Source organism: Solanum tuberosum, unplaced genomic scaffold (assembly GCF_000226075.1).
Source record: "Solanum tuberosum cultivar DM 1-3 516 R44 unplaced genomic scaffold, SolTub_3.0 scf00093, whole genome shotgun sequence".
In the NCBI taxonomy this organism is placed as follows: Eukaryota; Viridiplantae; Streptophyta; class Magnoliopsida; order Solanales; family Solanaceae; genus Solanum; species Solanum tuberosum.
In genome coordinates, this window is record NW_006239018.1 from 37,774 (window position 1) to 62,869 (window position 25,096).

At 30.8% G+C, this 25,096-nt stretch overlaps 1 protein-coding gene across 1 annotated transcript; it reads left to right on the plus strand.

Annotated features, from left to right (window-relative positions):
- Positions 1–2,503: 2,503 nt before the first annotated feature.
- On the plus strand, positions 2,504–12,158 carry LOC107060674 (uncharacterized). Its single transcript, XM_015308830.1, has 5 exons — positions 2,504–3,226; positions 3,362–3,756; positions 3,817–4,080; positions 11,468–11,678; positions 11,970–12,158. Exons 1-5 carry the CDS (start codon positions 2,504–2,506, stop codon positions 12,156–12,158), a joined length of 1,782 nt encoding a protein of 593 aa, XP_015164316.1.
- Positions 12,159–25,096: the final 12,938 nt, after the last annotated feature.

Consider the following 25,096-nt stretch of genomic DNA (forward strand, 5'->3'; position numbering starts at 1 on the left):
GGGGGGGGGGTCTATTAGATAGCAACTTGTACCTCTTGATTTTGAATATTTTACGAATTGCTTATATCATAGTACCACGTTGTCCTCCCTTCTAGCTCATCTCTTAATCATGGTCTCGTCGATATATGGGCGTGACCCAACAAGTTCAAAATCTAAGGATACTTTTAAAGTTAGTTGAATACACAGAGGCAGTGGCATACGCAAGATTTTTTTTAAGCAGTGTCACCATTAAAGTGACAGGAATAGTTCAAGAAGAAAATTAATGAAGATTTTGTTTTAGGCCTCCCAAAATTTGATGCCCCATTAATAATGAAAAAATATTTTCTTAAAAATATAAAATTTAAATTAAATTTAATTTTTTTTAAAAAATTGTTTATTCTTTAAATTAGATAATATTTTAAAATTTTAAATTAAAACATTTACATCTTCATATTATTAAATAAAGTTTAATACAACATTATTTAACCGATTGTATTGCAAATAAATGATTAATAAAATTATTATTATGAACAAATAAAAATTCAAGCATATGATAAAAAAAAATAGAATAGAAAGAAAATATTGATATGATGTGGAGATTCGAGATGCCAATAACGATGATTGATGAACAAGAACAGAAAGAAAATTGAAGAAACTCACAAGAATATACAAATACAAGGATAGGAGTCAACACTATTTTTATTTAACTATAATTCTAATTGATGAAGGACTCAAAGATTTTGAGTTTTATTTTAATTCTAAAAATAAAAAAGAATAGTTAAATTTTGAATGAATTAGAGTGGGTCAGAAGGTTTTTATTTTTTAATGAACTGTTTTGAATTTAAAACAAAAAATTAATAAATTTAAGAAAAGAAAAAAATGAAACGTGAAAAAAACAAAAGAAAACGCGCATAAAAACCACACGTCGTATGGGATCGAACTCAGGACATTGATCTTTGTATGCAGCGTCTCTGCCACCTGAGCTAGGAGCACTCTGTTATAAGGGTTGTCCTTTTAATTATTTTACCATTTAGTTTGTTTTTTTTATTTTTTATATAGGTATATTCCGTAAAAAAATTCGACGAAGCCGTGTCACATGACACACCTTAGATGTACTTAAATCCGCTCCTGCACAGAGGAAAAATTCTTGGTACGGAATGCTTCACCCCAAATGGCCCTACGCAGTTGGAAAAATCCATATTAAGGCTAATGCATGTAATTAAAGAAGATGACATATTTTAAGTGGTGTAGGTGCTACATAATGAATGCTTGGAACACTTAAAAAAAATAATCAAAAATTATGAGTCAAAAGTAATGTCTAAAAGAAACACTTTATCACGTGTTCAAGTGTTTAATCAAAACATGTCGTAATTTAATTGACTATCTAAATAAAATTTACAGGTAAGTTTAAAGGATTATCGTTGTATTGCGTCGTTGAAGTTTAAACATACAGTTACATGGGAGAGTAGGCAAAATAGCCACCTTAAAGACTTAATGTGACATTAAGTCACAAGTCTTGAATAATTTGTGGTATACCCACTATTAATGACATCATCCACATGCCCTAATTGGCACATACAAAATACCTCACTAAGTTTCCATATCTCCACTTTGATCTCCCCCTTCTTTTCCAACTAATTTGGAATAATATATTTATTTTCAATTGTTAAAATTTATATTAGAAAAAAGAAAAAAGCCTCCAAACGGAAACAAGAGCAGCTCATTGTTCCTGCTGTCGATTTGTCGATTTCGGTGAATTTTTCTACTGTAATATCCATTTCCAAGGTAAAATCATCATCATCTCCTACTCCATATTCATATTTACTCCATTTTCTTTCAAAACCCAAGCTTCAAAATTAGTTTCCCAACATTATAGAAATTTGAGAAATCTTCCATAATAATCACTTGATAACTCATTATAGATACATATTAGTAGTTTAAAAGCATTAAAATCTATTTCGCCATTGCAGGAGCTGAATTTTAAACCCGATCTCATTCAGTCGCGTTTTTGTACGGATTCCGTACCTCATAGACTAATACTGTAATATATTATCGATATTTGTAGTCTATAATAGCAATAGCTGAATTTGTTGTTGCTGGTGGAGATTATATGTGAGTATGGTAGGAGACTCCCAAGAGTTGGAATTGGAAATCTTTTAGTAAGACGATAGTGCCCATTGCGTTGCGTTGCAATGGTTCATATGACGATATGATTGCAAGCGTAATTGAGGCCGGTGAGTTAACTTGCGAGCCAAATGACTTGGTGATTAGTTGTCAAATGAATGGAAGGGGAAAAATACATCCCACATTCATAAAAAATGATTGGCACATTAGCTTGTACATGTTAGATATTGATATTGATGTCTCTAGGCCTATATTGAGGATACACGTCAATGCGAGGCCTCCAATTTAACCAACAAATTCATTTGACGACAACAATAATTCTATTGGAAATGAAAGATTGGGAGATCATTCAAAGGAGAGCTTGGGTGATCATTTAAATGAGAGTTTGGGTGATCATTCAATGAATATACATGATGATCCACCTAATGTGGAAAATCAGTCAGTAGATCCAAAAGATCCCGAACGCGAATGTTGTGAAGAAATGCAGGGAGAACAGGAATTGAGATCACAATCCAACCATTCCTTCTCCGATGGAACTAATTTATGCATAAATCAAACTTTCAATAACAAGAATGAGTTACAATTGTTATTAGCCAAAGCGGTGGGGAAGAAGTGTTTTGATTTTGCTACTTTGAGGAGTTGTACTAAATATTTAAAGGTGAAATGTGTATTTCAGAATTGTGCATGGATGTTGCGGGCGAGGAAATATGAGTGTTCGAATAGATTTCGTATCTACAAATACATTGGTGAGCATAGTTGCGGCGTTGAGCATGCCAATAGTAGCCATAGAAAAATCTCAATCAAAGTTATTGTTTCACTCAGTGTAAATATGTATCGTGATGGTAAGGGTCCAAATGTTAAAGAGATTGAAAGGGCTATGTTTAATTCTTTTCGTTGTAGTCCAAGTTATTGGAAATGTTGGAAGGGAGGTGTGGTTGTCAAGGAAATGGTCCGAGGGACAACGGAGAACAGATATTCATGCTTACCAGCTTTTTCCTACATGTTCGAGACACTTAATGTTGGTTCTAGTTATTCTATCATGGTAAACAAGGATAATCATAGGTTTATGTATTATTTTTTGGCCTTCGGTGCTTGCATTAAGGGATTTGCCCACATGAGAAAGGTAATTGTGATTGATGACACTCATTTACATGGTTAATACGAGGGCGTGTTGTTAAGCGTTGTTGCACAAGATACGAACAATCATGTTTATCCAATTGTTTTTTGTATCGTGGACAAAGATATTAATGCATCTTAGACATTCTTCTTTGAGAAATTGAAGGAGATTGTGGTCGATGAATCGAATTTGTGTTTTATCTCCGACAGACATAAGAGCATCGCCAACGCCATTGTGAATGTTTACAATCATGCTCACCATAGATATTGTATGAGTCACCTCGGTGAAAACCTCTGTGTAAATCATCATTGTGAAGATTACTTTTATCTTTATTACAATGCGGCAAAGGCTTATTCTTTGGAAGAGTTTGACAATCATTTTGTCGAATTCAAGAACAAATGTCCCGCGGCAGCTGTCGTCCTTAAGTATGATATAGGTTTTGAGAAGTGGAGTAGGGCATATTTTCCTGGCAGTAGATATGATGTGATGACCACAAATTTCGCCGAGTCACTCAATGTTATGTTGATAGACGAAAGGTAGTATCATGTGGCATCAATATTTAATTCGATTGCTAAGAGGTTTGGAGAATTGTTCAGGGAGAGGCCTCCATATATCCTTAAATCAATGGGTAATCAAATGGTGCCTTCTGCAAAAAAAATCGCAAGAAGGAAAATGATCGAGGGCCACTCCTTATATATGGAGAACGTAACTGGGGATGGCAATCAATTTACCGTGTTCGGTGCAGGTGTTACTGCCTATGTGGACCAACTGGAAAAGTCATGTTCTTTTAGAAAATATGACTTCATCAAGATACCTTGTGCTCACGCGATGGCTGCTTTGCGATCAAAGCATGGCAACGAGTATTGTATTAGCATTTATGAGTACCCTTCGCCTTTGTATAAAGTTGAATCGTTCCTCCTTGCATACTTAGATTATATTAATGTTGTCCCTCTCTAGTTGGAATGGTGTGTGCCAGAAGAATTGCTTAATGTGAAGATTTTTTCGCCTCTTGTCGATACCAAACTTGGAAGAAAACGAAGAAAACGTGTCAAAGGTGTCGATAAGAATTTCAAAATCAAGAGAAGGAACAAATGTTCAATTTTCAAGAGAACCACATGTGTGAACAACAACAAATCTTAATTAAGCTTGGTTGGATATGTTGATTGAATTTGTTTTTGTAATCAAGCTACTCTTTTTTTTGGCAGCCAGCATTTTGATCAATTGTTATTATCGTAATTACTCATAGTCTAATATAGATCAATCAAAAGATGACATACATTTTGCACACTATCTATTAAAGTTTATTATCGAGTCCACTCATTGTGTATTAAGCTGTGTATTATTAATATATGAAAATTCATAATATTCGTAATGCAATGATTTTAATGCATGAATTAGAATATGATTTTAATGCAATGATCTATGTATAACTAATACAATCATTATTTGGATATACACTCTATCAAACGAATCCATAAAGAATTGTCAAAAAATCAGATGTTACCATTGAAAAAGTAGCAATTTGAATTTTTTGTACCGTTGTAAAATTTGTATATGTAAATATTTACTGGTTATCAAAATATATAGACCCTTTATACAATTGATGCATCTCTATGTGCTTGGTGTATGTATGACCAATAAGATATACACTCTGACATTAGTAAGGTATATTCGGGTTTTTATCTATTTTAAAGCATTGTCGATACTTCACCTATTAGAATCTAACACTATAGATCAAAACTAGTAGAATTTAGAAAAGACAACAATTAATTAATAATAAATTATATTTTTGAAATTTATCCAATTAAATGCGTTTAAACAAGGCATATGATCATGTAAAAGTCCACATAAATTGGGTGTGGTGATTAGAGATGTATGAGGAAGAGTTGTGGTTATACAATCAACATCCTTAGAACAATGTTTGAGAAAACATAAGTATGGTGTGCGGATATCACTTGTTTAACCACACATTGTTTATTGCCACCCCAATTTATGTAGACTCATACATGACCACATGCGTATGTTCTAAAGATGTTGATTGTATAACCACACATAACAAGTTACATCCTTAAGCCAAAACATGCAGGCTTATCATTCACACAAAATCAAATTTCCTGCAGTTTTTTGTCATTTCTCACCCGTCGCAACAACATATAATGGACAATCTGTCCATTGAACTTAAAATAATCTCAAATATGCCTCAAATGTCCAAAGCAAGTACCCTTAAATTCATTATAAAGATTTTGTTCAACCAGAATTTTTCTAAAGTCACGATAAACTGTCATCCTTGATCTTACAGAGATCTTTGTTGAAAAAGATCCTCATCTAACCACGTTGCTAGGTCATACAACTCACCAGAGATATCTCTTGCACAAATGGGCAAGGATAGATGATCTTCCTAATCTCGACTAGTGTCTCTACTACTCTCCTCAACATTATCACTACCATCAGCACTATTGTCCTGATAATTGTCAATCCCCGCCATTATTTTCATTTGTGAATCAGATTCGGGTTCTTCGACTGCAATTTCTTTCTTTTTACAAGTTTTCAAAACTTGTTCAGCCTTTCGTTTTTTAATGCTAGAGCAATTGGAGCAGATGGTTTAGTGCTTCCTCCTCTAGTTTTAGCCATACTTTATAATCTACAAGCAAAAACATATTTATCAACCCACTAGTTTATTAACATAAACAGAGTAAACCTCAAATAAAGCTTGCAAAATTAATAGCAGATCCAACAGAAATCAACAATGCTATTGACAGAAACGCCACTAAAGTCGATCAAAGTTTAGTAAATATTTCAAAATCAATAGGCGAGATAAACATAAAAAAAATAATTTAAATAAGCAATCAAATAGGGCTATATATTCAAATACAAACAAAAACGTCATTAGAGACAACAAATACACTGAATACAACGAAAAAACTTCATCCCAAACAAGAACATCAACAAAAACAATCCAAAAAAAGGGGTCATTACATCATTACACTACCATAAAAAAATAAACAATCAAATATGGACAATAATTACCGAAGAACACCATTACAGAAGGTTCAACTTACCAAAGACGAGGGCTTTAATTTGATCTTGGGGAAGAAGTTTGAAAAAAATAGATGATAATTTGAGAGGGGTTTAGGACGATGAAAAGTGAGAAAAGTTTGTATAAGTTAATGGAAGAGAAGCGTATGGGGAAGAGTAGCATATGATTACACTGGAAGAGAAGTGTATGGGGAAGATGAAAAGCCCTTGCACTTGGAGAAGAAGAAACGTTGAAACAAATATTCAGAAAAGTGCCTCGATTTTCATCAATATATAATATTTTATCAGAATATATTATTTTTTAAATGTATTGGGATTATAATATATTTTTGTAACGTTATATTTTTTCCCCAAGTTTTAAAAATAATAAATAAGCTCATGACCCCACATTCACAAATATACCCCAAGTTTTAAAAAGGCCAAAGAGACCTACGACCCCACACTTTTTCCTTTTTAAAAAGCCCAATCCTAGAAAATAAAGCAAAAATAAATAAAGTGGGTATAAAGTAAATTAAGTTATAAAGGTGTCCCCAATGCAAATTCTTCTCCGGTTACATCACAATACATAAAATATTAGCGTATAAGTAATATACATTGTCAGTTCAAATAATTTTTTTGCTATTATCACGTTATTTCACCTGTAGGTAATATATACATTTTATTTTTCAAGATTTCAAATCTGTTATTTTAAATACTTTTAATAATATGTAAATATCATTTAAACGATGTGATAGCATAAAAAACAAATTACTCACACTATGGTATATAAAATTAATTAAACTCATAATATTATGTCTGACTCAAACTTGAGTGGTTTTAGTTAGCGACCTTGAAGCAAGTAAACGTTGTTCTTGCTTTGATTCAGAAATTTTTTATAGCAGAATCATATACTAATCCAAAGGTCAATATTTAATTAAACAAATTAACATATCTTAGTTCAAATAAACTAAAAAATGCATGCATCAGGTTATTAATTAGGTGCACGTAACTGGCAAAATTCTACAATAGCGACTTTTTCTTTCTTCCAGTGAAATCGAAGTGTCTAGCAATTTAAAAGCCTCTTTCAAAATGACTGGCTATATTACAAGACACGACATAATTCTTTTACTCTCGATCAGAGGTATCAAATTTGAATATTGAGAAAGGAAAATCTCCAATTGGATTTTAAGCTTTATTTTAATATTAATTTAAAGTGCATAATTCCTAATTGTATATTACACCAACATCTCCTACTAGTGAGCGCTTTTCTATTAGTGGAGTACTTCAAATATCGTGAATTCAAATTAGTCAGATTCATAAATTTCTAATATCAAAGAGTTAAACTATAAAGCACGCAAGAGTATTGAGGATAGGCTTTCTTTATCTTTATCTTCATGAATAATTGTGTTGGTGTGACATTTTAATATTAATAAAAATATATGATGTCACATTATGTATTATGTTATGTCTATTGGTGGACATTACATTTGTGCTTCTTTACTCTCATCAATAGTGGAAGAAAGTAGTCATTAGTTGTTAGTAACTTATGTAACCACCAACTCTTCATTTCACCCATTATTCTATCTTTTAAGTCTTGTAACTTATGTAACATTTGGGCTAGGGGCGGATCTAGTAAGGTTCGTGGGGGTGCCACGCCACCCACGGGCTTCGACGGAAACTCTAGTATATATAGGTATATATCTACAATATAATTACAAATACTAAATGTGCTACCCAAGGAACCAAAAGGCCTTGTGGTGCGGCTGGCTAAGGGTCATATTCTAACACGGAGGTTGCAAGGTCGAATCTTGTTGAGGCCCTGACAGTTTTTTAATTTGCAATTTTAACTTGCTCCCTTAATATGACAACGGCACATTATTTTTTTTTTGTTTGTTTCTAATAGTTGTCTTAATATGGAGTAGTAATTTATAAGTATATTTCACTAGCGTCTTACTTAAAACGTGATCTATTTATAAATACAAGCAATGATATCGTCATTGATCATTTTCAAAATATGAAAATTTGTCAAGCACAATTATAAATGAATGATGAATATTTATAGTATAATTGAAAGTTTTAACTTTGTTTACTTTATGATCTCAATCAAATGTGGGGTGCAAATTTGTATTTATATATGGAGGTAGTGAAGGGAAGGGAAAATGGTAAGGTGACAATTCAAATAGTCAACCAATTGAGCTAAAATGATTTTTCCCAAATATTACGTGAGAGAAAATCTTCCATTATCGGTCTTGAATTCGACTTTCAACAAGAGCATCTAAATTAAAACGATAAACTTTTGCTCCGTTGGAGACATCTGATAAAATTGAAACAATGTGGAGAAGATTAGCATGACTCATGCATAAAGAATTTGTAGTATATATAATACATAAGTTGTCATCTTATCATTGTTCATATTTGTCATAGACCGAAAAGATGAATAATTCGACTGAAGCCTAAAATTGATTTAACCGATGAACCTACTTGGCACCCAGAGACTTGAAATCCTGAATCCGCTTCTGATTTGTGCCATTCATTTGACAAATTTACTACCCACTATCTTCCTATTCATTGCAAGGAAGAATTCATCACCTATAAATAGTGTGGTCTTCCTTCGTCTTGAGAAATAAGAAGAAGCAAGAGAAGTAGAGACAACAAGAGATACTAAGAAAGATGAGAAGTGTGAAATAATATTTTAGTGTGTACTAGTGAAAGAGAGAGCTGAGACAAAGAAAATATTCAAAGTCTTCAACTATATTCACTATATACAAAAGAGAATATTTATATATTGAAGAAATGTGTTTTTATGTGGAGATTTGAACTCTTCAACTAATTCGGAGTTGTTTGAGTTGTACACGTTGTTGGGTTGTTGTATCCTGGAGTGGACAAGTCAGGAGTGATACTGCTGGATCGGTGTAGATTATGCCGCAGTGGGCTTAAATCTCCTTAAAGAGAGCGAGAAATTTGTGTCTCAGCCTAAAGATTTGTTTATTCGTTTTTGTCATTTTATTTTCAACTGTAATTTAATATATTTACGGTATATTACACCAACAAATTGAGATGTGGGGGGTGATTTATCTCTTGCTTCATAATTAAAGTAAAATTTTATCCTTAAGGCACCGCAAAATCTCAATAGATTGATTTAGGTACTTTTAATCATCTGTCATTTAAATTTTAAGCAACTTAACTAAAAGTTTTCTTGATATCCATCTCGTTATGTGAAACGGAATGCACCATTTTATTCGAAATTTTTAAGATATATACATCGACAATATTTATAAAAAAAAATCATAATATTAATGTCATTTAACCGACTATTTACTATAAATTATATTACTAATCTATGATTCAAATTACCATAGCTAGAATATATACACTGTCTATTTAATGAACTTATATTCTGTTTTACATTGTTCTTCCTTTCTATAATTTCTCACCATACTTTTTAGTAGAAAAATAACCACGACTTTTTTTTGTTTTCGTTTTTCTTTCAATAAGTGAACAATTAATTAAATTGCATCAAAAGAAAGAGATCACTAATTATAAATGTAATGCGTATTAGTTTTGTATCTCAACTTACTTTGTATCTAATTATCTATATATCAATTCATTTAGTGTGTGTTGTATATGTTCGCTCTCTATTAAAGTAAATAGATATAACATATATAGAGCAAATAGAGATAACAAATATAAATCGAATTGATACAATTCTAATTGAACATATAAAATTCAACCTCTCATGGTGTATAACAATAACTATATACTCAATGTGATTTCATAAAGCAGAGATGAGGAAGATAGAGTGTATACATATCTCTTACTATTATTTTAGAGGTAAAAATATTGTTTCCAATAAACCATTCTGTTTACATCTCTACTCTATTCAAATAGGGCGAAACGTCGTGATGACTCAAAAAATAAACATTGGATTCAATTTTAAAAGAATTTTAAGAAAATAAGAATTTTAAAAGAGTCGCCACCTAATTCAATTTTAAAAGAATTTTAAGAATAAACAAATTTTAAAAGAGTCGCCACCTCATTTTAGGAAAAACAAGGAAACTAATTAAAAATGTCTACGAAACCAATAGATTTTAGGTAAGCGTTCAAGTTATTTCAAAGGGAAAGTGTTATGTATCCTTCGAAATCCACAACTATGGATCCCGACTGAATACATTTTTTTCAAATTGAGGAGGAGATAAAACAGTATACAAGTAAAACAAACATGCGATATTCACAAGTAATAAAACAAAACAATAATATAAAAAACTGTCTAATGTTTGCCTAACATCGATAATATATACACAATAATGAATATAAATATATTTGAACTCCATTGGAATAGCTTCAACGGAAAATAACTCCGGGGTACCCGTAAATATACTTAGTAAAAGTGTTAATAATAAATAAATATGAACAACTCAAATAACAAATTTTAAAATAAAAATCCATCTTATTAACATGGGAGGCCTTGAAAATCAACGGTAATTTCTTCATCGGCCATTTTAATTACAAAAATATATTAACCTAAACTAAATTTTCATCTTTTACAATGTAAAGGCTTCCAAAACCGACGGAGAAATTTTCTCATTGGCCAATTCTAACTTATTGAACAATTTAATAAAACATAAAGTAATTTAAATTAACCTCAAACAACATGAACAAACATAATATTAATAATAATATTACCAATAACAACACCAACAGTAACAATAATAACAAGACTAATAATAATAATAATAAACAAGAGTGTTAAAATTATATTCCAAAGAGTAAACCACACAGACTATCGAAAGATAACCTTATATAAAAAAAAAACTCATTAAAAGATTGCTGGAAAAGGACAAAGCAACATTAAATCAATAACTAAATATGATAGCTAAGTAGTTAATTTTAACATAATAACAACCGAAAATAACCAATGGACAGAAACCAAGCAACAACAATAATAAAATAATAAAAATAAATTAAATAACAACAACAAAATTGAAACAAGCAACAGAACATTTTGCAATTGAAAAATTACTATAGCTAACCAAACGTATATCCAAAAGAAAGAATATGAATATAAACACACAAATGTAATATGTAATATATAATGTAAAAGAAAAGAATGGGGTTTGTCACCGGAATTTTTTACTAGAGTAGCAATTTGTGAGCAATGTTGGTTTTCTCCGGCAGTGTGAGAATCGCTGGTGCAAGATCTGGTTAACTGATTGTGGTTTACCGGCGATGGAGCCACACTGGAGCTAGAGTCGGAGCTTCGAGCTCGCTAGTTCGCGTGAAAGCTGTAAAAACAACCAACAAAATCATGAAAGGGAAAGGGAAAGGGACTGGCAGCGAGCCTTTATTTTTTCTCCAGCTCATTGGATCTTTGAGCTTCAAACTCGTTGGAGTTCGATGGGGTTTGGAGGGTCGTTTGGTTGCTGTTTTGTGGGGTTTTGATTCGGTGTTGTTTGTTCGCTGGAAAAAAGGATTGTTTTGGTTGGGGTTTTTGGGCGGAAATGAGTGAGGTTTAGGGATCTGGTTTGAGGGAGAACGGTGGTGAGTTTGGTCGGGGAAGAGAAGGAATTGGGATGGTCGTTTATTGGAGCTTTAAGCTCACTGGAAAATGGGGTTTTTGGGTTGAGTTCGTGGAAGCGGCGAGCAGGTGGTTGGAAAGAAGAGTAAAATGAGCGTCTGGAGTGACTCCGGTGGTGGAACTTGGTTTGTTTTCCGGTGGGTCTGATTTTTGATGAAGGAAATGGAGCAGTTGTTGGTGGTCTTTGTGGGGTTTCTAGTCGGAAAAAGTGAACAGAGAAAAGAGAGGCTGTGTGGTTTGGGAGGAACTGACAGTGAAGAGGAGAACAAAGAAATGGAATTTTTGGTGGTGGACTCGCCGGATCCCGGCGGAACTCCGGCGACTTGCCAGAAAATAATGAACAATTAAAGAATAAAAAATTTGTAATTTACCCCCTAAAAATTTTATCCACCACCCTTGACCTAATGAATAAGTCATTGTTTATATAGAAAATAAAAAATTTCCTATAGTACAGTATCATTCTTTTAAAATCGTGCACCAAAATCATTAGCCTTTAAAAATATCTGTGCATGAAATTTTATCCATATTCGAATGAATTTTTAGAATGTGCAAAATATCAAAATTAATATTGACAAATATAACAAATATAATGATTATTAAAAAGTATAATGAATGTAGCTAATGATATGTAAAAAATGCAATTTATCAGAACTAATGATGTAATCAAAATGAATAAATATTAGAACGTAGTCAACTGGTTGTGACAAAAAATAATGTAATTAAAATTAACTGATCAAAAAAATTCTAAATTTTGACAAATAAGGATAGTTATCGATAAATTTATTTAAAATTATTAAAAATGTACTTTGAACTATTAAATAAATAAAAACTTAAAAGTTAAAAAAAAATTAAAATGTTAGATCAAAATTGGATATCAACACATTCAATTCAAGAAAAAAATAATTTGAAGTAGTATAGAAAAAAGAAGAACAAAAATGAAGTCAATTATTGTAAAAGACTACAGACAATCTAACTAATCATCTCAAATATTCTCTCTCTTCAACGATAGTAGTCAATTATACTAAAAGTAGTTATCCAACTATACTTGTCCAATTTAGAAATCAAAAGATAATTTATCTTTTGTGTCTATTTTATCGTTGTCATTAAATATTATTACAGATTTTCAAAGTATTAAATTTAATAAAATCAAAAGATAAAATATGATATTATTACCTCTATTATTTATTGTTTCTTAAGAAATATGTCAAGTTAATAGTGGATAGCTATGTTGAATAGAGAGAGTATTAATCACAATAAAATACAATAATAATTTAAAATATAAAAAAATCCACGAATGATAACTAAACTCAAAAAGATAAGAAACTGGGAGAATAATAAATCTCTAGTTGTGTGTATTATAAAACTTTTTAAACTCACCTTATTTGGAATAACCATAAATAAATGACATATTGTAGGTATATTTCTTGAATGTCCTTATGAGTTGTAACCTCCTCCTTAGAGGCGGTAATTAGTGGGAATTTTAGCCTCAGTTGTTCCGCGTCTGGAACACACCCACCCACCTTCTCTTCTTCCGATCCGTAAGTAATCAATTAAGCGGCTTTTGACACATTCCTCTCCCTTTGCCCATTTACAAAACTAGATTCAAAATAAATCTCTTAATTCTCTCATATATATATTATAAGCAACATACCTAAATCTCTAACCGACTCTTCTCTCACCCTCTTCAATCTAGCTATCTTTTCTTCTGATCAATTAATTTCTCCTAATTTTTCTGATTCAGCTCCACAAACTTGAACAATTTATCAATGGGGAGCGGAAATAAACACCATCACAATCATCATCTGAATTTCCATGTTCAATTTTATTTTCCATTTCACCTTCATCATCATACGAAGGAGGAATTGAGGGATACAGTACCGAGAGGATGCGTTACGGTGTTGGTGGGTCAAGGAGATGAGGAGCAGCAGAAATTCGTGATACCAGTAATGCATATCAATCATCCTCTCTTCACACAATTGTTAAAAGAAGCAGAGCAAGTCTACGGATTTCATCACAATGGTCCCTTAAATATCCCTTGTAATATCGACGAGTTTCGTTACGTTGAGGGCATGATTGATAAGGACGTTCATCACAACCACCATCATCACCTGTGGTGCTTCAAAGCCTGATTTTATATCTTAGTTGTAGTATTACTAATGACGACGATGAAAATTTATATAGTTGTAAATACTTGTAGTTCGATTTCTCACATGATAACTCAATTAGTTATGTTGAGCAATATGGTCACGATTTAGAACTCACTCTATTTATTATACCTTCTTTTGAAATTAACGATTTAAGTATTGTAACGAGGAATTGGCGTGCTAATGATCAGATTAATGTCTTCTCGGTTGAGTTTTTGTTACGTTACTGATTAGTGATTATATTCCCCATTAATTAGCTAGGTATATATTTGGACGACTCAAAACTGGATTAACAAACTTGTAGCTCTAAATCGATGAATTAGTCCCTAGTTTGGGTAATTACATATAATTTTTTCTAGATTTGTTTGCACTAATTACACGATCAAATTGAGGGTTGATAAGTTCTTATGTTCCTTGATGTTTTGATGATCTCCTCACAAGAGCTTATGCCTTTTGGTGTTTTGATGATCTCCTCACAAGTGCAGGGACCTGGTCCTCTGCAGAGTATGAATACTCGTCCAGTGGTCAAAGTGCTGAACAGCTGGAAAGTTGTCTGCGTCAGAAAGTTGGTGAAGTTGCAGCGTACTCCACCAATCAGAAGTGACAAGGTTGCTTGTTCATTGGATAATAACTTTTCATGTCTAAATATATATTCAAGAACAAACAACAAATTATTCATTCATTCAAAAGAGATTTTTCAAGCTTCAAAAATAGCAGGGACCTGATCAATTGCTTCAAGTGCTTCCTGTATCAGTTGTTAATTTTGTTTGCTTGTAATCGTGCTTACATTGTAGGAATCGTTTCGCTTGTGAAAGAAACATTTCAAATTTGTGTAAATCATTGTAAGAACTAGGTTAACGGTAACTTAGGGTCTTACTCTAAAGTCTTTAATAATCGGTCAAGATTATTATAGTGGGCAGTGTTGTATCTACTTAGTCAAAGTCTAAATCATCTAGGAGCTAGTTGATTTAGTGGGCGGTGTGGTATCTGCTTAGCAAAGTCTAAGTTATCTAGGGGTGATGGCTTAGTGAGCAGTGTTGTATCTGCTCTGGCTCATCTGAGTAATAGGAGGTATTGCTTAGAGTTAGAATTAGTAGGCTAATCTCAGTTTGTAAATTTGCTTTTACTTTTGCTTGAGAAGATTAGTGAAAGCAGTTTTTGAAAAGTCCTGGCAGGCCAGGTCGTGGTTTTACTCCCTTAAGCAAGGAGGTTTCCATGTAAAGTTATTGTGCAATCTTTACTTTCAGCACTTTGTTTATTTTCTGTTATTGTAAATGTGCTGAGGACCTGGTCCCATCTAGACTAGTGGACGCATACATTCCAACAAGGTTGAACAAGTTGGCGTTTCTATAATGGAAAATTCTAGTTTTCTATGTTCACTCAAAGGAGATATTTATTCGATCGGTCAAGTCAGCTTTATGAAGTTGTTGCATGTAAAACTTTACTGGCATTAATTGCTGACCTAATACAAATACTAAGCATATTATGACCGGTGAAAACTTTTAGTTTATATATATAAAATTTAAATCCTTTGGAAATTGGTTGCAAGGCTCAAACACTAGCTTTCGTTTATACTTGGGAAAAAAAGTGCGTAAAATGTGAAGAACTTCGACAAAGAAAACCCTTAGCTATAGTATTTTTTTTCATATCTTATAGAATTAGACAATTCGTTATTTTATCTTTAAATAAGAATAACTATTTCGAAATTAGCGATTTCAGCCAATATGAAATAAAATTAATTTGTATCTTGCCGATTATTATACTTGTAAGTTGTAACTCACGATTTATGGTTTGATGAGTTTGGGCGGTGAACTAATTATTGTCAAGTGTCGGCAGAGACAAGTCATTAATTTCATGTCTGCTCTCTAATTAAATGTGTATTCATATTAGTAAAATAAAAAGTTGATCATCTATCGAAATTTTGTGTTTTACGTCCCCAAAACAACAAATGGTCCAAAATTTATTCGATTTTATTCCAAGAATTTGGCAGTCAATCATTATAAATTTAAGATTTTTAACAAGTTCTACCTTTTAGAAAGCAATTAATTAAGGGTATAATAGGTAAAAAGAATTTATCTTTTCTTGATTTGTTAAATTAGACAAGTAATAAGGGACAAATAAAAAAAAAATAGGACAAGTAATTAGGGATAGATGGAGTATTTCTTTTACTATCTCATATTAATTGTCTCTCTTACTAAATTAAGAAAGTGTTAATTAAAAGGAAATTTTTCTATATCACCTTTGCTGTTAATTCTTTTTAAGAGTATTCACATTTATTTATAAATTTTTCAATTTTTAAGAGTGAATTTAAAATTATCTTTCTTATTTATGATTTTATTAATATGAGTGTATAAAAAGAAAAACAATCAACTAATATAAGACCACGAAAATATAGGTTTGACTTTTGAGAGTTGTGAATACGTCAAAGGAAGATCTTATAGAGGAAAGCTCAGGAATATTTGGTCATTCAAGTACTAGAATCTCACAAGTTACAACACAAAAGTTGCTACTTTGTTTACTCGGCTCATTTTAAATGTATTTGTCCTAATTTTCTTTTTAGTTCATTTTAAAGAAATCTTATAATACTGGTTCCATGCATGAAAAATTAGTTTGAAAATGATAACTAATGTTTCAATCTCGAAGTGATACTCTTACATTTTCTATTTTTATAGATTATTGCAAAACCTCATTATAATAATCATGTTTATCGGATCATGATCATCATATGTCGTAGGTCATCTTTTAACATTACTGACAATTTAAGTTTTCATAAATTTCGCATAAGGAAAAAGCTTGTTTCATATATATATATCGTAGAAACAATTAGATTTTCAACCTTTTACTTTGCATTACCCTAACGAAAACCTCCAAATGGACCCTTTTTGAAAAATCATTCATTAATGAAGGCCTTTCCATAGACCATAGTTATTACTTTGTCCTAAACCTAAAGGCAAAGGATTCAGAGTACCCCAGCACCTTGTCTTCTATTTTGGAGTTCTTATATAAATTCACCATGACACCTCACCTTGCAAGGCAATTTATATCTGTCAACCCTTATTAAGTATATAGTACCTAAAAAAATTAGTACCAAATGTGTTGGCCCCATATTATTTTTCTGATTTACTGTCTTGAATCTATTGGTCCCCTTAAAATCCCATGTTCTAAAGGAAGTAAACAGTTACACTTGTGGTGTGTGGAAATTTTAGAACAAGAATTAATCATAGTGATGGAAAGTGATTATATATTTTTGTTGCCTCTTGATTTGAATATTTTTACGAATTGTTTATATCATATAGTACCACCTTGTTCTCCCTACTAGCTCATCTCTTAGTCATGGGCTCATGGAACCTTAAATTAAAAAGATGAATGTGACCTAACAGGTACTTAATTAATTATTAATAGTGTAAGCCTATAAGGATGGTAAATATTCAAGTCATAGAAATTGTGAGTAAAATTACTTTTGAATTTTTACGCATTCAACTTAAATCTTAATCTAGACAATCCTAAAATTTAGATATGAGCTCTTCTCGATGTTTTGATATACGATTTACTCGAAACGATTCATAGCACATCTAACTTGTAATTTGTTTGTTAATTATGAACGGTATAAGTACTTTTAAATTGTTCATCATTTCTATTTTCTAGAGTATAGTTTAATTTGTTTAGCCTTCTGAATCTATAGTCCACCTTCCGATCCCAACCTTAAGGCACTATTACAAGCCCAAATTTTTGAAGGACTTTTAATGATCGACCAGATATATAGGGTAATTAGCTGATAATAAACTATTTTAAGTTTAGACAGTCAACCAACTAATAAACTATTAAGATTTTCTCCTTGACAAACATTTTACTAGTTATTACGATTTCGTTTTTTTATTTTGGAAATATAAAAAACAAGAATTATACATTCATGCTTGTATATATTGTGGTCTTGAGGGGAGGGGGGGTCTGTTAGACAGCAACCTGTACCTCTTGATTTTGAATATTTTACGAATTGCTTATATCATAGTACCACGTTGTCCTCCCTCCTAGCTCATCTCTTAATCATGGGCTCATGCTCATCGATGTGTGTGACCCAACAAGTTCAAAATCTAAGGATACATTTGAAGTTAGTTGAATACACACAAATCGTATGGAAAAATCCTTGGTACGGAACGCTTCCCCACAAATAGCCCTACGCAGTTGGAAAAATCCATATTAAGGCTAATGTGTGTAATTAAAGAAGATGACATAGTTTAAGTGGTGTAGGTGTTACATAATGAACGCTTGGAACACTCAAAACATTTTTCAAAAATTATGAGTCGAAAATCATGTTTATTAGGAACACTTTATCACGTGTTCAGGTGCTCAATCGAAACATGTCGTAATTTAATTGACTATCTAAATAAAATTTACAGGTAAGTTTAAAGGATTATTGATGTATTCCGTCATTGAAGTTTAAACATACAGTTACATCACAATACATAAAATATTAGAGTATAAGTAATATACATTGTCAGCTCAAATAATTTTTATGCTATTATCCGTTATTTCACCCGTAGATAATATATTTTATTTTTCAAGATTTCAAATCTATTATTTTAAGGAGGCTTAATAATATGTAAATATCATTTAAATGATGTCATAGCGTAAAAAACAAATTACTCACACTATGGTATATAAAAATTAATTAAACTCATAATATTATGTCTGACTCAAAGGTCAATATTTAATTAAGCAAATCAACATATCTTAGTTCAAATAAATTCAAAAATGCATGCATCAGGTTATTAATTGAGTGCACGTAACTGGAAAAATTCTACAATTGAGACTTTTTCTTCCTCCCATTGAAATAGAAGTGTCTAGCAATTTATAAGCCTCTTTCAAAATGAATGGCTATATTACAAGACACGACGAAATTCTTTCACTCTTGATCAGAAGTATCAAATTTGAATATTGAGAAAGAAAAATTTCACGTTGAATTTTAAGCATTTTAATATTATTTTAAAGTGCATAATTCTAAATTGTATATTACACCAACAACTCCTACTAGTGAGCGTTTTTCTATTAGTAGAGTACTTCAAATATTGTGAATCTAAATTAGTCAGATTCATAAATTTCTAATACCAAAGAGTTAAACTATAAAACACGCAAGCGTATTGAGGATAGGCTTTAATTATCTTTAGTAATAATTGAGATGTGATTTATCTCTTGCTCCATAATTAAAGTAAAATTTTATCCTCAAAACACCGCAAAATCTCAATTGATTGATTTAGGTACTTTTTATCATCTGTCATTTAAATATTAAGCAACCAAACTAAAAGTTTTCTTGTTATCCATCTCGTTATGTCAATGGAATGCGCCAGTTTATTCGAAATGTTTAAAATATATACATCGACAATATTTTTAAAAAAATCATACTATCAATGTCATGTAACCGACTATATCTAATAAATTATATTACTACTCTATGATTTAAGTTACCATAGCTAGAATATATACACTGTCTATTTAATGAACTTATATTCTGTTTTGCATTGTTCTTTCTTTCTTTAATTTCTCACCATACTTTTTAGTAGAAAAATAACCACGACTTTTTTTTTTGTTTTCGTTTTTCTTTCAATAAGTGAACAATTAATTAAGTTACCTCAAAAGAAAGAGATCACTAGTTCAGGAATTGGAATTTGGAATTTGTTGAAGGAAATATTCATCGAGAAAACAAAGTAGAAGAAAAGAGACGAAATTAAAACTCATAATATGGATTAATAAAGAAATAATAATTAATTAAGCTGGTTAATCCTAGTCCAGTGGACAGTGGCCACATGTAGTAATGAAGGGTCCGTCGAACACACTTTGTTGAAAATTTTATGCACAAAATTATAGGAAGTATATATATTAAATTATTTTTCATGTGTATATATACAATCTTGAACACTCTTAATTATATGGGAAAACTATACAAATTGGACCCAACTCACATATTTACCCTGATTGAACCCCACATCCCAACCTATTTACCTGACTTCCCTTTGCCTATTCATTGAACCAGTGTTGATACCATCGAAATATATATATACTTTGATGTAATCTATATACTCTGATTGTATCAAACAATCTTTTCACTGAAACACTGTATTTTTCTCCTTGATGTTATTAGAGGATGTATTATACTCTAATGGTATCATGAAGTAATTGAGTAGTGTTTTTCACTGAAGCACATTTTCTTCTATTTTGATACTATGTGTATATATACATTGATGGTATAAAGCAGTAAACGTGAATTAATAGTTATAAATAGGGAGTATGATAGTAAAGAGATAACCGCTTGTAAATAGTTTTCCTTTTTAAGTACAAGCGTTCTTTTCCTTAATTAAATTTCTGGCTTCGCGACCAATGGTCTAGAATTCCAGATCATTATGAATGGGCAAAGTGAGCCATCGCTCTCAAGACAAGATGGTCCAAAGCCAAATCTGGCACCAGATTGGGCCCTGGCCCATTTATGCCGTAACTTGCGGCCCCCATACGTTATGGACAAGTGAACAAATGTCCTCTTGTGGAAAAAAATAGAAGGAAAAGGCATATGTTTTGTATTAAATAAAAATAGGATTCTTACATTCACATTAATCTAATCCAAATTCATAAAAGAAAAACTTATCTTTTGCTTATTTATTATTGTTCATTAATACTTTATTTAAAAGGTTTAAAGCATTCAAAAAATTAATGTAGTATATATGATTTTAGATCCTTCTATCTAAACTAGACATTGTAAAGTTTAGAATTTTACCTTAATAGTTGTTAAGTTCATAAAACATTAAAACTAATATAGAATACTTATTTTCTGTTTAAAAAAGGGAAAATTACGCGTATAAGCAAACATATACTACTAGTTAATTACTTAACATAGCTATAGTTTGCCTTAATTATAATTCGCGACCTACTTTCAATTATAATTATGCGGCTCAGCTTTTTAGTTTTGTATAATACACATGTTTGTATAATTCGAAATTTGTATAATATAATTTGTATAACTGTTTACACTTCTGAAGTTTGTAATTGTATAAATTCGTTATTTCTAGGTTATACAAAAATAACTGAATTATACAAATGTACCCGCGAATTATACAAACCTGCGAATTATACAAATCCACGAATTATACAAACGAGATAGCTTAAACTGTAGCTACAACCCGTAAATATGCAAACTATAGCTATGGAGCATAATTAAATTTATTATAGTAGCTATTTGCGAAAATTCCTCAAAAACCTATCTTAAGAAATTGTAAAATATTTAACTTCTGTTAGTTTCAAGGATCAAACACGCATGTTCAAATTACTTAAAAGCTATATATACTTAACCAACTCATATAAGGAATAATATCATAGTGATTCAATAACTCTAAGATCAGAATTGCTATTTTTAAAGAAATTTAATTTAAAAAATATTGTATTTAAATCAACTATTGATTTTTTTAAATCTTAATTTAATTATATTTTATTTTATTACCCCTAACATTTATTAAGTAAGGCTAAAAATAAAATAAAGTAATTAATTATATCTTGATTTTTTCTAAAATAACAATTATTTTGAGTCATCTATAAAATAGAACGAAAGAAGTATATTTTCTATTTTTATTGCAAAACCTATAATAATTAAAAGAATTATAGTTGTCTGCCACGTACTCTCCTCCTCGTAAATTTGACAATATTTCACCTTCAATTACATCAAATTATGTCAATTTTAGAAAGGGTAGTTTCGGTAATTTAAGACTAATATTTCCACTAATTATTGATACTTTACTTAAAAGAATTTTAAAACGTAAACAAAAAGGTCAACCGTCGATATTATGATGCCTACGTGGACCCTTATTGATGACCTGGCATTTCATTCTTCACAATTTTATCAAACTTGGCCCCACTTATCGGCGTTCGCTGGGGCCCATTCCATAAAACAATTTAATTTTTCAAAAGATTTTCCTATTTCAAGCTCGAATTATTTTTTTAAATTGCTCAAATTATTCTACCCTTTGCTTTTGTTAAAGAATAAATAGTGATGATATCTAAAAAAATCTAAACAATAATAATTATGTCACCACTTTATCTTTTTTTATTATTATTAAAGAAGCATATGCTGCGGATGTACTTTCCGTCCTTGATATAAAATTCTCCCACAATATATGCTTTTTATATGGAAATATCAATTTGATTAGATTTACCTATATATTGAAATGAATAATTATTTGTAAAAGTGAGAATATGGACTTGTATGTTACAATCAATTACTTCCCTCCACTCTTCACTAGTGTTTTCAACTTTCCAAATCTATCTTTTAGTGATTCGAACTTTCAATCTACTGATCGATGATGTAAGTATTTAACCACTTAAACAAGAGTCATTTGTCTATGACCGGTTATTGTAAGGGGGGCAGTGAGTCCATTATGGATGTTACAGTTCATCTAATTCCAATTAGATTTTTTGTTTGTTAGACAATTAGATTTCATTATGGCCTTTGTTATTATTTTATTTATATTCTTATATATAATATACAATGCTAAATGCGAAGTGAAAGGAACACTTTATTGTTGCAATCGTGACTACAAAATGAATCAATCAATTAATTAATGATAATCATATTTTAAATAGATAACTCCCACGAAAATGAGCAACTAATAATGTTTATTTTTCTATAATAATATTTCAAAGGTATTATATGAGGAGTGTTCAAAGCAAAAGGTAAAGATAGGAATTTTTAAGGATCCTGATTCAACGATTAAAGTATTGTCCATTTTGAATATAAACATTCATGACTTTGTCCTTTTGGTTTTAACCCAAAAAGAGTTTCAAATTGTTTTATTAATTTTAATGTGCATCCCATCACAAATCTACTCTTACTTATTTTGTAGTATTATTTTTTTCCATTTTAAAACTAAAATGTATCATTACAAGTGAGATGTTTCTCTCTAATTGCTAATCCTTATCCTAATATTTTTGTATTAACTAAAACCAAAAACGCATTAAAAATGTATGCTATAAACTAGGGGTGTTCACAGTTTGGATAAAAACCGATCCAAATCGAAAAATCAAACCAAACTGATTAAATGAACCGATTTTATTTTGGGTCTGGTTTGGTTTGGTTTTAGATTTTTAAAAAATCGATAGTATTTGGTTTGGTTATGGTTTTGTTCGAAAAATATCGAAGAAATAACTGAACCAAACCGATAAATAATATACATAAATTAATTATTATACATACATAATATACTATTTTATAAACAATTTTAAAAATCTTATATATGTATTCATCAAAATTTATTTATAATTTACTTCTGAAAGTAAAAATGCCCAAGGTAAGAAGAACATTTATCTTAGTAATTTCATGTAGATGAGTGTCTATGACAATTCTTTGTAGGACTAAAAATGTCAATATCTCTTCCTTCTAGGACAAAACTAGTGAATTTTGAAGCTTTATTCATAGTAAATTCAATGATCGAAAGTTTTGTAATGTCAGCCATTCTAACTATTTTTCATTTTGAATAAATTATTGTAACTTTTTTCACATTTTGAATAAATTATTTCTTTTAATTTTATGTATATGATTAATAACCGAATCAAACCGAACCAAAACCGATAACAACCAAACTGATAAATGTATATTATATTAGGTTTGGTTTGGTTTTGATATTTTTAAAACCGATTAAACTGATTTGGTTTTGGTTTTGACCAATAACCGACCCAAACCAACCCGTGAACACCCCTAATAAGGAGTAAAGCCTAATAATGTCTACAGTGTTTCGTTTTTATAAGAAACTAACTTGGACATATTTAATTGTAAAAATTAGGCAAATCACATAGTATAAGAAAGAAATTACTTCCTATCCCTACTCATTCATTAATTACCAAAAATCCCTTTTTTTAGTGTCATTCGGATACATAATATTACAAGCGGATGTTTTTATTAATAACGGGCGGATACTTAAATTATTAAGTTGTTGTTATCAGTTTAATGTGTTAAATAAGGGATTAAAACGGAAATTATAATTGACTCCCACAAATCACACTATGTTTCTTCCTTCAACCAATCAGTCGTTCATAAACCTCTAACTGAATTATAATTTTTAAATTTCAAATTGTGAAACCTTCTCCCTGTTCTTCGAAAAAATAGTAAAAGTATGATTCAAACAATTTTGGAACGCAATTTTGTGAAGATTCGAAATTAATATTTCGATCTTGTTAAGGCATTTTGGATCATGGGAAAGTGATGTTAGATACGAGCGATACAAAAGTGATGGGATAGTGGTTGGGAAAAATATTTCGTTCGTGAATCTTATTTCAGCAATTGCAGCTGAATTGGATATTGATGAATTGAAAAAAAACATCGAGATCAGATACGTTGTTGAAGGTAATTCGTCTCCATTGTGTATTCTGAATGATATGGGGTTGAAATTGTACATAGAAATTAAGAAACATGAGGTGGGATTCGTCTCCATTGTGATTACTATAAACATGATGCATTAACAAAAACTTATGCAGTTCCAATGGAACCAATGCCAGACAAAAGTGATTGGACAACTCCAAAATGTGTCTTGGAAGAAGTCGTCTTGCCACTAAGATACAAAAAAATGCCTGATAGTCGATAGACCAAGAAAAAAGAGGAAGAAAAATTCAGACGAAAAGCTAAGCACAAAAACGAATTGTTGTGGACGTTGTGGACAAGAAGGTCACAATATAAGAACATGTATTTTCTTTCCAAAAAATTCTTGAAGATTAATTTTAAGGATTTTCCTGCTTCATGTGTACTAAGTTTCTGGATATTTTGAATATGCTAATATGATATTATCATTTGGTATGATTTTAACTTTATCTAAATGTTACAAGAGACAAACAGTTGTTTGATACTAAAATATATTGCGATAAGCTGTTTTATACCTAGTGCATAGCAGATTGTATCTAACAACTAAGTTATGTGATGTTTTATTTAGTATCATATACATTCTAGTTCAAAATATATTTTAGATAAATTGTGTATCATATAAGTAATAATTGTTTGGATATATTGTATCTGATACACAATAGGATATTACCTTTATATCTTTATATAAAAATTTGTTGATATTTTTTATATTTAAAGTAATGTTACAAGATTCAACATGTTAAATGATACTAAAT

Excerpts from the sequence above, each read along its gene's own strand:
- LOC107060674 (XM_015308830.1), top strand. The coding sequence starts at position 2,504 with ATGAATATACATGATGATCCACCTAATGTGGAAAATCAGTCAGTAGAT. Across the intron at positions 4,081-11,467 it reads CGATCAAAGCATGGCAACGA|CCACACTGGAGCTAGAGTCG; the intron begins GTATTGTATTAG and ends CCGGCGATGGAG. Across the intron at positions 11,679-11,969 it reads TTTTGTGGGGTTTTGATTCG|GAAATGGAGCAGTTGTTGGT; the intron begins GTGTTGTTTGTT and ends TTTTTGATGAAG.